Source organism: Orcinus orca, chromosome 16 (assembly GCF_937001465.1).
Source record: "Orcinus orca chromosome 16, mOrcOrc1.1, whole genome shotgun sequence".
Taxonomy (NCBI): Eukaryota; Metazoa; Chordata; class Mammalia; order Artiodactyla; family Delphinidae; genus Orcinus; species Orcinus orca.
Genome location: NC_064574.1, coordinates 19,593,498 through 19,609,295, shown reverse-complemented (window position 1 = coordinate 19,609,295; position 15,798 = coordinate 19,593,498). Strand labels below are relative to the sequence as shown.

The 15,798-nt window shown below is 39.3% G+C and overlaps 1 protein-coding gene across 1 annotated transcript in view; it reads left to right on the top strand.

Moving 5' to 3' along the window:
• Positions 1–15,798, top strand: part of TOP1 (DNA topoisomerase I) — an 86,389-nt gene that overhangs the window by 26,536 nt on the left and 44,055 nt on the right. Inside the window, exon 3 of the mRNA XM_004272851.4 lies at positions 3,571–3,673. Within this exon, the coding sequence (XP_004272899.1) occupies positions 3,571–3,673 (103 nt within the window). The remainder of the gene's footprint in view (positions 1–3,570; positions 3,674–15,798) is intronic.

The following is a 15,798-nucleotide window of genomic DNA, read 5'->3' as shown; positions in this document are numbered from 1 at the left end:
GTTGAATTATACACAGAGTAATTTTTTTTTTTTAATATATTATGTCCCTGCCATATGCTTGTGCCATAATAGCAGATCCTAATGTTCTGTTTCTTGTTTGCTAAATCTGGCCTGTAAACAAAATCAAACAACACAGACTTCATTCCAGGTTGTAGTGCTGGTGGCATGTTTTGTCATTATTGTGGTTTTAACCGTAAGTGCTAGTTGGGCATAGAAGTAATGAGGGTATTAATTATTGTCAAGTGAACAGGGGCCACCAACTTTGTATCAGATTGACTCAGCATTTTAAAATTGTAGACTTGAGATTTTCAGAAATTGGAGGGTTCTTTATGCTACATGGAAGATTGGGTTCAAGTCCTATTTCTGACACCATATGATTTTATTTTCCCATCTCTGTGGGATGAGAATTTCTTACAGCTAGGTGTACGGTCATGCAAATTTCTGTTTCCCTAGGGCCTGGCACAGAATAGATACTTAATGGATTGTGCCAAATGTGGCTTCTTTTTTTGCTGTGAGCCAGGAGTAGTGTGAACACACACATTGCCTATACATTATTGTTAGTTATCTATTGCTATTAGACATGTTATCTCAAAATTTAATGGCTTAAAATAACAAACATTTGTCTTACACAGTTTGTGTGAACCAGGAATCCAGGAACAGCTTAGCTGGGTGGTTTTGGCTCAGAGTCTGAGACTGCGGTCATCTGAAGGCTTAATTGAGGACCCACTTCCAAGGTGGTTCATTCGCGTAGCTATTGTCGGGAAGTTTCAGTTCCTCACATGGGCCTCTCCATAGGGCTGCTTGGATGTCCTAACAGTATGGCAACTGGATTCCTCCAGGGCAAGGAGAAAGATCCAGTGCCTTTTATGACCTGGTGTTAGAAATTGCACACTGACATTTCCACTTTATCCTGTTTTTAGGAGTGAGTCACTAAGTCCAGCCCATATTTAAGGAGAAGGAAATTAGGCCACACCTTGAAAGGAAGAGTATCAAAGAATCTGTTGGACATATTTTAAAACTACCACATGTGTTGGATACATAAACTTCTAACTGATTCATATTCAACATTGGGGTCACATGTCCCCAGTGAGCTGCATTTTTAATATGCCCTTGGGTTAATTCTGATACACTAAAATTTGAAAGTCACTAACTTAAAAAAGTGGAGAGAGATACCATGTTCGTGGATGCAAAGACACAGTATTTTTTTTTTTTTTTTTTTTTTTGCGGTACGCGGGCCTCTCACTGTTGTGGCCTCTCCCGTTGCGGAGCACAGGCTCCGGACGCACAGGCTCCGGACGCACAGGCTCAGCGGCCATGGCTCGCGGGCCCAGCCGCTCTGCGGCATGTGGGATCTTCCCGGACCGGGGCACGAACCCGTGTCCCCTGCATTGGCAGGCGGACTCTCAACCACTGTACCACCAGGGAAGCCCCACAGTAATGTTTTGATGTCACATCTCTCCAAATTGTCCTATGAACACAAACTCCCAGCTGGCTTTTTTTTTTTTTTTTAAAGAAATCAACCAACTGAATCTAAAATTTATATGGAAATACAGAAGACAGAATAGCCAAAACAATTTTGAAAAAGAACAAAGTTAAAGTACTTGTATTACCTGATATCAAAACTTACTATGGAAAAAAGCTCTACTGTGAAGCTTTAGTAGTCAAGATAGTGTGTGTGTGTGTAGGATAAAATGGGGTCCAGAAACAGATCGATGATTATGTGGTCATTTCATTTCCAGTAAAGAGGCCTAAGGCAATTCAATGGAGAAAAGGCAGTCTTTTCAAGAAATGGTGCTAGAACAACTAGACATCTTTATAGATTAAAAAAATGTTCCCTGTCCCTTACCTCTGTAAAGCTCCTAGAAAAAAAGAATATTCACAATACACATGTCTAACCAAAAATTTGTAATGGATAATGTATAAAGAACTCTTACAACTTAGGAATAAGACAAATTTTTTTAAGTGGGGGAAGGATTTGAAGAGATACTTTACTGAAGGAGATATATGAGTGGCCAATCTGCACATGAAAAGTTGCCCATCATTTAATCGGGAAACTGGATTAAAACCACAGTGAGAGGGACTTCACTGGTGGCGCAGTGGTTACGAATCCGCCTGCCGATGCAGGGGACACGGGTTCGAGCCCTGGCCCAGGAAGATCCCACATGCCACAGAACAACTAAACCCGTGCACCACAACTACTGAGCCTGCACTCTAGAGCCCGTGAGCCACAACTACTGGGACTGCGTGCCACAACTACTGAAGCCCGCGCGCCTAGAGCCCATGCTCTGCAACAAGAGAAGCCACTGCAATGAGAAGCCTGCACACCACAATGAAGAGTAGCCCCCGCTCATTGCAACTAGAGAAAGCCTGCGCACAGCAATGAAGACCCAACGCAGCCAAAAATAAATAAATTATTTATTAAAAAAAAAAGCACCACAGTGAGATACCACTACATACCTGCTAGAATGGCTAAAATTAGAGACTGATAATACTAAGTATTGGTGAGAATTTGTAGCAGTTGGAACTCTAATCCATTGTTGGTGGGAATGTGTAATGATACAATCACTTGGGAATACAGTTTGGCAGTTTCCTATCAGGTTAAACATATACTTACCGTATGACCCTATAACTTCACTATTAAGTATGTACCCAAGAGAAATGAAAACACATCTACACAAAGACTTGTATATGAAAGTTCGTAACAGATTTATTCGTAAAAACCAATGCCTGAAAAGAACTCAAATGTCCATCAACAGGTGATTGGATAAATAAATTGCAGTGTATCCACACAATGGGATACCATTCTAATAAAAATCTAACCAATTACTGATACATCCAGCAACATGGTTGAATGTAAAAAAAATTTTGCTAAGCATAAGAAGTCAGACACAAAAGAGTAAATTCTGTAATTTCATTCATATGAAACTAGAAATGTAGACAAATCTAATTCATTGTGCTAGCAGATCAGTGGTTGCTTTGGGCTGGTGATGGAAAATGGGGATTGACTGGGAATGGGCACAAGGGAGACTTCTGGGGATGATGGAATTATTCTAAATTTTGATTGTGGTGGGGATTATATCTGTGCATATGTTTGCTAGACTTATCACACTTTATCTTTGAAATTGTATATCTTACTGTATAGAAATTATACTTCATTAAAGTTGATTTAAAAAACAGGTATCTCTTAAGGTTTGAATTTTCCAGAAGTTACATAGATAACCATCTGATCTTGAAAGTCAGTGTTCAAGATTTATCCCTTCGAATCATTTATGGCTTAGTCTTCATAGTACCTGATCTACGAGAAGAATACCAAACTGTTGCTTCCTTTTATGGTAGAATTGACTCCCCTCCCCTTCCTGCTTATTTGTAACACATCTTGGTTTTAGAGGCAGGGTAATGGGATGCCTTGTCTGGGCTGCTTTGTGAAATCTTTCCCTCCAATGGAATGTGCTGTTATGGCTACCATGCCATTTAAATCCTGTCATTGTGCTTCTTGACCAGCTTGTCAAGGTAGGTGGGCAGGAGATAGCTCATGACTGCTCTTTACTGACTCATCTCTTATGGTTACAGATTCTCATAAACACAAAGATAAACATAAAGATCGAGAACACCGGCACAAAGAACACAAGAAGGACAAGGAGAAGGACCGAGAAAAGTCCAAGCATAGCAACAGGTAAGGGTTGAACCAGCAAGTCCCTCATCATTCAGCAGTGGGTTGGCTATGGCTTGGCTCACCTGGAACAGGCCTTAACTTGAACCACAGGTAAATACCATGGATAGCAAAGTCAGCAGAGACTTTGATTCCAGAGTTGTTAAGAGGATGGCCTTGACAATTCAGGCTTCCTGGGGATGCCATTTTTCAGATCAGGATGTACAAAGCAAGTATGGTGAATTGTTAACACATGATGGCATTTAATCAAGTGTCCAGAGAGCTTGCCTTGATAAAAGGTGACTGGATTGGAGACTTGATATATATTTTTCTTATTTCCGTACTTTAAAGGGTATAAATTTAAAAATTCTTAACTTAGGCTTCCATGGTTTATAAGCCCCTGAAATCATATACAAAAGGTTGGGTATATGAGATATTCCAGGAGAGAACATTCCTAGCTTTCGTCAGGTTACCAGAAGAGTTCAGCTCTCACAAAAGCCAATAACCGCCAATGTAAATGAAACTCAGCGGTGCTGCCCTCTGGGATCCAAAGGAATCAGAAAGATGTTTTCTTGTTCATTTTGCTTCCATTTTTTTGATGTAGGAGACAAGTGGTTAAGCCCAGAGACTTAGGTTATCTTTGGATATAGGACCACTTATTGAAAATGAGGACTTAAACTTCCATTTTGAGTTAAAGGCAGTTGTTGGTGAGAAAGCCATAGGGTATTCTCATAGTGGCCAAAGTTTTGGTAGAGGGAACATAAAGTTCAGTCATTTATTGGCACAAGTGCCTGTAGCCTAGAGTCTCTTAGAACTACTTCATTAGGTTGGCTTATTGTCTGTGGACAAGATATTTTCAACATAAATAATAGTCAAAAGTTTCTTGTCCAATATATACAGAAACCTTCTACAAATGAATAAAAATGAGGCAGATAATCCAACAGAAAAATTCATGAGAGGATTGAGTAAGCTCTTCACAAAAGAAGATATCCACATGGCCAATAAAAATACTAGAAGACGCTCAACATTATTCATCAGGGAAATGCAACCTCAATATAATATACTACACATTGTAATAATGGCTAAATATTAAAATAACACTAATACCAAGATCTTACAATGATGTGGATCAATCCCATTTCTGATGGGACTATAAATTGTTAAATCATTTTGGAAAACTACTTAGCAGTGTCTTCTAAAGTTAACATATGTATACCCTGTAACTTAAGAATTCCGTTCCTGAATGTGTTCTCAACAGAAATGTGTGTATTTGTGCACCAAAGGGCATGTACAAAGCTATTCAGAGCTGCATTGCTTTTAATAGCCCCAAAGTGAAAATCTCCTAAATGCTCATTGATAGTAAAATGGATAAAGTGTGGTATATTCACATCTTAGGATACTATATATAAATAAATATGAAATAACTATGGTTAAAGTAATAAGCATAGGTGAATTCCACAAACCTATGTTGAGTGAAATAAACCAGCCAAAAAATACATATTGTATGCTTCAATTTACTTGAAGTTCAAAAACAAAAAAATTAATCAAGACCTTTAGAATTCAGAGTCATGGTTATCTTTGGGAAGGAAGGAAGGGTAGCAATTGTAAAATGGTATGAGGGGAACTTCTGGTGGGGTATCAATGGTATTTTTCTTAACTTTGGTGGTAATCACATATTTATCGTTATTTTGTGATAACTCTGAACTCTGCACATACGATCAGAATATAATTATGTGTATATGCTACTTTTATTTTTAAAAGTTATAAAAAATAAGGCTTATCAAGAAAAAAGATAAAGTGAGAATTCTAAGTCTGTTCTTTTTATGAGTAATGAAAAATTTTTAAATATTTTAAATGAAAATTTTAAATTAATAAGTCTTTGAATCATTAACCAGATTAATTTCTCTAGTGAGGATGTTTCTTCACAAAATCATCTATCACTCCTGTGGTCGGTCTTTTTCTTTTTTTTTTTAATTCTTAAATTTTATTTCTTTTTTTTTAACTTTCTGGCTGCGTTGGGTCTTCGTTGCTGCACACAGGCTTTCTCTAGTCACGGCGAGCAGGGGCTACTCTTCGTTGCGGTGTGTGGGCTTCTCATTGCGGTAGCTTCTCTTGTTTCAGAGCATGGGCCCTAGGGTGCGTGGGCTTCAGTAGTTGTGGCGCGTGGGCTCAGTAGTTGTGGTGCGTGGGCTCTAGGGCACATGAGCTTCAGTAGTTGTGACACATGGGCTCAGTAGTTGTGGCTCGCAGGCTCAGTAGTTGTGGCTCGCAGGCTCTAGAGCACAGGCATGGTAGTTGTGGTGCGTGGGCTTAGTTGCTCCACGGCATGTGGGATCTTCCTGGACCAAGGATCAAACCCATGTCCCCTGCATTGGCAGGTGGATTCTTAACCACTGCGCCACCAGGGAAGTCCAGTTCTGTGGTCTTTCCCCACCACTCACTCATTTCTTACCACTTGATTATCTAGTTTCCATTTTCATTAGTCTAGTGATTTTAATTTTAGTAGTGGAATCCAGTCTCAGTTCACATGCATCTTTTTTTCAGTTTGTAGGTGTCCAGCCTATATTAATATCTACCAAAGTAGATTTGAGAGCAAAGAATATTGCCAGTAATGAAGAAGTTCATTTCATAATGATAAAAAGGGACCAATTAATCAGGAGGACATAGCAGTTATAAATGTTTATACACTGATATCAGAGCCTCAAAATACATGAAGTAAAAACTGATAGAATTGCAAAGAAAAATAATTCATATTTATAGTTAGATTTTACTACCTCTTTCTCAATTGATAAGCAGAGAGAAAAGCATTAAGGATATAGAAGACTTTGAACATCATCAACCAACCTGATTTAATTGACATTTATAGAATATTACGCTCAACAGTAAAATACACATGGAACATTTGCCAAGATAATACCATATTCTGGGCCCAGGCCTTCTCCTTGAAACCAGCTTCCCTTGGCTTTCCACTTTTCTGGCCACCTTTTTCATCCTCTCATTCCAGTTCACAGAGTGATTCTCTAAGTTTTTGGCTCTCTTCCTCTGCCACCTCTCTTGCCATTTACCCTTCTCTCACATTCCATTTCCAGTCTCCCTGAACTTCTTTTCAGTTCCCCAAACACAGCGTGTCTTCTGAGTACTCTAGGTTTTAAAATATGCTGTTACTGATTCTGGAATACTCTGTTGCCCTCTTAAGAACATTCTTTTAGTTGCAGCATAGAGTTTACTTCTTTCAGGTATCCTTTATGCCCTCCACCCTCATATTAAATTTTTATGAGTTCCCTCGCACCTTGAATATATCCCTATCACAGTAATTACCAGTTGTGGTGTTGTTGTAATTGTCTCTTTACTTTTCTGTGTGCCCTATTAGACTCTTGAGGTCCCTGGGAACAATGTTGGAGTCTGTTGTATTCATTTTACATCCTCAAGGCTTAGTATAGTACCTGGCAGATAGGTGGTACTTAGTAGTGTATGTTTATTGAATCAATGAGTGGTTGACCTATGGTTACACCAGTTACCATCTTCTCTCTCCTTTTCATATATTCTCAATTCTATAGGATGGTTCCCTTTGGCCATCCCACATTTCAAATACCTTTGTGTGTGTGTGTGTGTGTGTGTGTGTGTGGTGAAATATGCATAACATAAAGTTTGCCATTTTGAAGTGGCATTAAGTACATTCACCATATTGTGCAACCATCCCCAGTATCCATCTTCAGAACTTTATCATCATCCCAAATAATCTCTGAACCTCTTAAATAATACCTCCTCATCCCCCCTTCCCCCCATCCATTAGCAACTTCTATTTTCTATCTCTGTGAATTTTTCCACTCTAGCTACCTCATGTAAGTGGAATCATAAAATATTTGTCATTTTTGTGTCTGGCTTATTTTTCTTAGCATAATGTTTTCAAGGTTCATCCATTTTGTCAAATAACAGAATTCCATTCCTTTTTATAGTTGACTAATATTTCGTTGTATGTTTACCACATTTTAAAAAATTCATTCATCTGTTGATGGATACTTGGGGTTGTTTCTATCTGTTGGCTATTGTGAATAATGCTGCTAAGAACATGGGTGTACAAGTGTCTGTCTGAGTCCCTGCTTTAAGTTCTTTTGTGTGTATACTTAGGAGTAGAATTGCTGATCATGTCAAACAAGAATTATCTTGCTTGCCATGTTTATGATGTGCTAGTTGATGTGAAGTGCCAAAAAATGTGAGATAGTCTTGACCATGAAGAAAGAACTTCATCATCTGAGGAAAATGCTTATAGATCAGATGAAGAAAAACTAATTTTCATGTTACCTGAAATCTGTCCAAACAGACTTTAAAAAGATAGAAGTTATTATTTAAACCATAAGCTTTTTTTTTTTTTTTTTTTAAGTTGAGAATTACGTTTTATTTGACGGACTTGCTGAGGACTTAAGCCTAGAAGACAGCCTCTCAGATGACTCTGAGGGACTGCCCTGAAGAGGTAAGGGAGGAGCCAGGATACATAGGAGTTTTTGCAAGAAACCAGGTTGTAGGAAGGTCAAAAGATTATTGTTAATTAAAGAAAAACAGGGACTTCCCTGGTGGTCCAGTGGTTAAGACTCCAGGCTTCCACTGCAGGGGGTGTGGGTTTGATCCGTGTAAACCATAAGCTTTTAAAAATGGATCTCTTACTCTCTGATACATCTTACTTCACCAACCATAATTTGCAATTGTGATGGGAGAAAAGATTAGGTAGAAGTGGCATAAAAGACTTTGGGATATAAATTTGGCCCTCTCCTGTTTTGCCAGAATCTCCTTTTTAAAAATAAAGGATGTAATTTTGGCATCATTTTTCTTGAAGAGTCCACAATGGTTTCTTGCCTGTATCTAGGAGAAGGCCTCTGGTCTGGTCTATCCACTTAGGTCTCATGAGATCTTGACTAGGTTATCTAACCTTCCTCAACTGAGCTTTCTCGTCTTCCTTAGTTTCCCCATATTAATACATGCTTCAGAAGGGACCCTGGGAGTCAATAAGTATGAAAGCTCTTTAACTGTGATCTGCTCTACAGATGTGAGGAGATAATATTTTGTACATCTATTAAAAGCATGCTTTTCCAAGATTATAGCATAGGCAATCAGGAATTTGTTCTATGCAATTTTGTGCCTTTTAATATTTTCTTCATTTCTAATCAGAATACTTGAGAAAACAGTAGCCTGTTTGCCAAAAGGCATTGGAAGGACCTGCTCTGAGTTTCTGTTTATATATGACTAAATCTAGCCCTGGATCTCTAATTCACATGTGAGTAAGTTTAAGACAGTTTAACCAGATGATGTGTTGTAAGCAGACTTTTAAATGCTTCCTGTTTTGACCTCTCCTGACACACTACCTCTTTGCAACAAAGCAAGTGTGTTGGTTATGGTCCAGTAAAATCCTGTACACTGTGTTCCTTTTTAAGTGACTTCTGATCTTAACGGTAGTTTTGGGTTTCTTCATTTTTCTTCTTAGCACATTAAGGAAACCTTGAGGATTGTTTAATCACCTCTGAAGCCCAGAATAATTAAGATGTAGTATGTTCTGTTCCAAAATGCTTCACTTTAACACCTTGATCATCAACCCTGCCTAATTTTGTGGCTATCTGTATGAGGAAACAAGTTCTACAGTAATGTGTTTCTATATTCCCTCCTTCTCTGCTAGATATTAGCATCAGTCATTTTTCATTAGGCTACACTTAGGACCCAAATCCAGGAGGCCTCTTTGTTCTGCATAGTAATATGTACTGCATATTTGGAGTGTCAGAGGATGGGAAACAAGCCTTTTGAGAGCTAGAATGGGATTTAGACCTACCTCTTAGGAGATCCCATCTTATTCATATGCTTTCTCCTTTTATTATTCTAATTCAAGGTGCAAAATAGGGAAAGGGGTGTTAAAGATCATTCCACCTCATCTCTTTTTTGTGTGGACATGAGTCTGAGGTGACATGCCCAAAGTCACATGGCAGGGTGGTAGCAGAGCGAGGATAAGAGACCAGGGCTTCTGAGTCCTAGTATGATTTTTCCCCCACTACATTATTCCTTCCAGTAAAAAACAAAACATAACAAAACAATCTCCCTCCCTAAGAAAGGTTCGTTGTGTTGCTAAACTATCTGTGTTTAAATACAAGCATCTCTTTCTCATATGCATATTGTCGGCAGCTTAGGTTTTAAAATGCCAGATCATTTCAGGCGCTGCCTCTTTCTTTGGGCCCCAAATCCCTAAAGTTTTTGGCATTAGAAGTATTAATCTCATTAAATTCTGACCCTGTGAAAACCCCATCTCTGACTCTCTGGCCTATAACATCACAGGAAGTTTCTACCAAAGTCAAATAAAAATAATTTCTTCTGTTATTTTTCTCTGATACTGCTTCTTTCCATTAGCATTGATATTTAGCACTTGAGGTCCTTTAAAGCAATATATAAATCCTCTCTAAAGAAATAAAAGGAATACTCTTAACCAGATGCTAAGGAATCACTGGACTTGTAGGATCTCACCAGATACTCCTCTTGAAAGGTTGCATTCTTAGCATAAATTATCTTTAATACTAGACCTCTTATATATACAACATAATTAAAAGCAATTGCGGCGGGGGGAGGCTTGATTTTAGAAAACAAAGGACTGTCACATGTGAAACATAAGATTTCTCCTGCTAGCTTTTGACTGTGTGCATCTCTTGTCATTTTTAAACCTGACACTCAGGGTGGAGTGACAATTTTGTGGAAGGCCAGGGAAGATAGAACTACTGTGAAATATTAAGGGAAGTGCTTTTCCAGCCACATTGGCAGTGCTAATTTATACAGTCAGTGTGAGAATAAGGATGCTTTTGGTTTCTGCTTTCCCTTCAGTTCCAAATCCTACCTGAATTAGAGTTGAGAGAACATAGGCTCGTAGGGAAATGCACTGGAATTAAGCAGCTGGTTCTCAGATTAGGGGCAGTTTTTCTGAAAGTAATCACATTTAAAAAATTGTTTACTGCTTTTTTTGTGAGCTGTTGCTGAAGCCCTCCATTTACCTACATGTCCCTATATCACCCTGTCTGGGGGAAATGGACAGTTAACATAGGTAAATAGAGAAGATTGGGTAGTTTAGAAATGAGAAAACTGAGTACCACCACCATTCACATGGGAGTCAATGTGATGTAGTGGAAAGCACACTAAAATAGAAGTGGAGAAGCTAGGTTCTATCATTTACTAGCTGTGTGTCCTCATCCAAGCCGCTTAACTTCTGGGTCTTTTCCCATTTTGGTTGAGTGTTGATAGCAATACTAGCCTGGTCAAGCTTTCAAGTGTGTTGTGGGAGAATTCAATGTAATTATGCAGATAAAAGCTCTTTGGAAACTGTAACATACTCAGTAATTGAGATTATTATGATTACCACAAAGCCTGGTAGAATATCATTCAGATAAATTGAAGCTGTTGATTTTGGTAGTTGAATCTAATTTAGTAGTTACTTATGGATAACTTCTATTTTGGTGCCCTGGTTTTCATTGATATCTAGCCCTATTATAATGACCTACAGTCTTTTTTTTTTTTTTTTTTTTTTTTTAAGATTTCATGGTGGAAAGGGTATTTGAGCTAGCCATGGAAAGATGGTTAAGATCTTGTCAAGGGAAGGTGATGGCTAGAAAGAGTGACATTCCAGACAGCGAGAAAAGCATAAACAAAATATGGAAGCATTGTAATGTACTTTGCTCTGAGAAGAATCCAGTTAGGTGGATGCCTGGGTTAACAGGATGGGTTAGAAAATGAGGGCTCCAAAAAGTTGCTTGAGGCAGAACTATTAAATGCTATTTTGAGAAGCTGGGACTTGATTCTAAAGGAGCAAGAAGCCTTTGAAAATAGTTGAGAAAGGGAAATATAGGACTTAGCCACAAGTGGCATGAGGGGGTCTAAGAAAAAGGATTCCTAGCTTGGATAACTGTGTGACTGTTTACCCTATTGGTAGAGATAAAGAACTTAGGGGAGGAATGGGAGTTCAGAATGTGTATCGGCTTTGGCATCTTTGGGCACATCCCTTTATCTGCTCTGGCCTGCAAACAAAGGATTAAATAATTTCTAAGATTCCACTCAACTCCCAAGTTTTAATAATTCTTGGGATTTTGTTTAGTAACCTATTAATGGTGGATGAGCATTGAGAAATCTTCATTTCTCAGAGCCTTTCAGAAACTAGCTGCTGCATTTTTTCAAGAGGCAACTTTTGAATTTACCTCCTAGAATGTTTAATTGAACAAACATTATTTAAGCTCTAATTGTCTGCTTTCCTTTGAAGGGTTTCCTCCTTTCACAGCTTGGAATCTTTCTAGGCTCTCCCATAGGAATCCCCTGTGACTCCATTGGCTGCAGCCTGCAGGGGTCTGCTGCCTTGAGGAAGTGGGCAGATTGCTGGAATGAGTTTGTTCTCTTAGCCATTAGTGGCTAGGTCCTATTCGCAGAAGATAAAGAGGCTTCTTCTTCTCTTAGCAGTGTTTCGTTTTTGCTTTGTTTGGGGAGTAAGGCACCAGAGTGGTCAATGCATGACTGTCTGAGTTTAAGTCCTAGTTATTGTTCGTTAGATGTATTTCCTTGGGCAAGTTACTGAATCTTCCCGTGTCTCAGTTTCCATATCTGTAAAATGAAAATACTTACCTCAGTTTTGTAATGGGGATTAAATTGCTTAGAAGAGTGCCTGGCACTTAGTACTGTTTAAGTATCTGTTAAATATTTTTATTGCTGATAGAGGACAGACCATTGTTTTAGTTTTCTTTAACAAATTTAAATGGTTTCCCATAGCCAACATCCTAGCTTCCTAGAATATCAGACACAGGGTTTTTTCCTAAAGAGGCAGCAAATGCCTTCTTGCAGAAAGAAAATATTTTCACTCTTGGCTTCCTACTGCCATCCCCCTACTTCCACCCTCTCTCCCATTCTTCTTCCTAAGTGCCTAGGGGAACCCTGGTCATCCCTCTCTTTTGTCTGCTCAGGTCCAACAAGAGTCTTACTCGAGAGGTGACTTTGATCTTCCCATTTACTCTGTTTGGCATTGACTTTTGCTTGTCTAGGCTCTGATGTTAGGTAGATCTTTTCCCCAGACAGAGATGAGCCCCGAGCCAAGGAGTCAGCTTCTGTGTGTAGCCAGTAATTGGATGTTTTCTCTGTGAGTTCCTGATGATGAAATTCATATTTAATCCAAGAGTATGACCATTTCAGAGGTTCTAGGAATGCCAGCTACTGTCTGTATTTTGGCCTTCAGTGTACCCCAGACTAAACTCATTCTTAAAATGTATTTGTTCTTCAGATCTTTGGGTTTCCTTACTGTGGTCATTATTAAGCTTTTCTTCTAGTTTATTTTTCTTATTTAGCCCCACTGAAGTTTCTTCAGTATTACAGTCACCTGTACTGCTGCCCCAAACTGGCCAGTATTGTAGTCCTCAGTTATATTTAAAACCCATTTTGTGACTTTTACATATTGTGTCTATTGTGTATGGAAAAGTAGCAGGATCAGTATAAAGACATGGGTAATGTCTCTTTTTTTTTCTTTTAAATAAATAAATTTATTTATTTATTTACTTTTGCCTGTGTTGGGTCTTTGTTGCTGTGGGCGGGCTTTCTTTAGTTGCGGTGAGCGGGGGCTACTCTTCATTGCGGTGCGTGGGCTTCTCACTGCGGTGGCTTCTCTTGTTGCAGAGCCACGGGTTCTAGGCACGCAGGCTTCAGTAGTTGTGGCACATGGGCTCAGTAGTTGTGGCTTGCGGGCTCTAGAGCTCAGGCTCAGTAGTTGTGGCGCACAGGGTTAGTTGCTCCGAGGCATGTGGGATCTTCCCAGGCCAGGGCTCGAACCCGTGTCCCTTGCATTGGCAGGCAGATTCTTAACCACTGCGCCACCAGGGAAGCCCTGGGTAATGTCTGTTAAAACAGGTAGTCAGCATATGAACTCCTCTTCTGCACTGGACAGAATTTCCATCATCTCACTATCATAAGTGGAAAGGTGCTGCCCTTTAAGCCAGTGTGAAAGTCAAGCCAATTTTAAGTCTTGGAAAAAGAGGTACATGTTAGGAAATCCTGAATGGTGATGAGTCAGCCTAACTGATCCAGATTGGCTGCATTTTCTACCACTGGCCAAATTCTGCTTCTGACTTCCATGGCACAGCCTTAGACATGCTTCTGTATGATAGGACTTTGACCCCCAAGTGCATCTGCTACTTACTTCAGGTAGATTCCTAGGAAAGACTACCACTGAGGCTCGCTCTTTGGCGGCACTTCTGTCGGTGTGGGGTTATGGATGAGGGGTAGGACCCCCAGTGCTCTGCTGTCTATTTCTGGAGGCAGGGACAGGAACAGCACCTGATACGTAGATACGATGTTAGCATTGTGTCCAAGAGACTTAATAGGGCTTCATAAACCCATATTTCTAATAGTCCCCAATGGAATGCGTTGTACCACAAGATGTTCCTTAACCCTGAATCACCGGAACTCACTTAGTCTAAAAATCTAAACTTGTTCTCTTATATCTAAACAGTTGGGAATAGAGGAGAGTGAGTTGCCTTTGGAAAGTCAAGTTGATAGTTTCATCTCATTTTGGTCTTTGTGATTAATTATGACCTACAAAGGGGTTACTACTCTAGCAGGAACTTTGAATTTCCTGAATAGATTTCCCTCTGGTTAGCAGGCAGAGGAAGTACTGACTTTTTTCACTTTCCTGGGGTGGCCTGGGTACTATCTCATCGCCATGTCATTTGTTGACTTCTTTTCCCTGATCTCTGTTTGGTGTGGTAATGAATAGCAAAGCAGAAAACTGGAGGCCTATGTGTATACTTACGGTGCCCATGCTGTGATTGCCAGAAGGCCAGAGAGCCAGTTTTCTAGTGAAACAGACTAATGTTCTAAGAATTGCTTTCATTGAGAAAGAGAACAAGGGGGGTGGGGGTGGGGGAGGCGTGGAGGTGGAGCATAAAGGAATAAGGAATATAGAGCATTCCTAAACTTAGATTCCTAAGTCAGCCATTTAGAGTTTCATGGGAAGACAAAATGAGAAGTAGCTGTCCCAAGGGTTTTATCATTTCAGATATCCTAGATCTCTATTCTAGAAAGTTTCCACTGATGGTAGAATAAAGTTTTGATCTTATACATCAAATCTCAGACTGGACATGCATTTGTCTCTAACAACACTAGGCTACCCTTATGTGGTACGTATCGACTTCATGGAATTGTAATGATATTGATTTAGTGGAAAGTGCTCTGAACTTGGAGATGGAAATACTCAGTTTAAATCCCAACTGCCCTTCTTTCTAACGTTGTAACTTTGAATAGACTTTGAACCACTGGCTCCTGTGTTTCTAAATCAGTCTAAGGGGATGATAGAGCCTACTTCACACGGGTGTTGTGAGGACTGAATGAAATAATGTATGTGAAAGCGCTGAGCAGCACAATGCTTGCTTAGATTTTTCTTTTTTCTTAGTCTAGGGAGGGATGTATATATCCACCCATTAATATTATGGATGTAATTTTCCACATTTTTTGCTTTTAGGCAGAAACTTCTGTAGATGACCATTAATTCCTCTTACAGTTAATGTTTAAAACAAAACAAAAACTGAAACTTCAGTGCTTGTATATAGAATAGTAAGCTCAGACATTTTGCTGGTAGTATCAAAACCATGGGCCTATGATTTCACATATGTAAACTCCTAAAGAATCAATTGCAATCTTGGCAACTTTGCCTTTTCACCATTCTAAAGCTGGAAGAATTAATGAGAACTGGAAGTAAGAGTGTTATTGTAATCGGGAGCCATTTTGTACAAAATAAAGGATAAATTTGTTTATAAAACATTGCGTTTTGGTAAAAACAGATTATGAGAGAGAGCACATTGAGTAGAGAGTGACATCATAATAATGCTGAGAATAAAAAGCATGGTGGGAAAAATTGACCATCATGTGCTTCCAAGCATACTAGAGTTAAAAAGAAAAGTGTGCTCATATAGAAATTTGTTATTTTTCAGTGTGTGGCACATCTAAATAACAACGTAATGAGAACAACATAGAGGGAGGAGTACATCAACCAAGGAAAGTGGACATTGCTTTATTTTCCATCTGTGGTAGTTCTGGGTCTTCCCTAAATCTGTAGTCCTGTTCATACTAGTCCCCCTGCCCTCCTGGCTGGATTCATAGTTTCT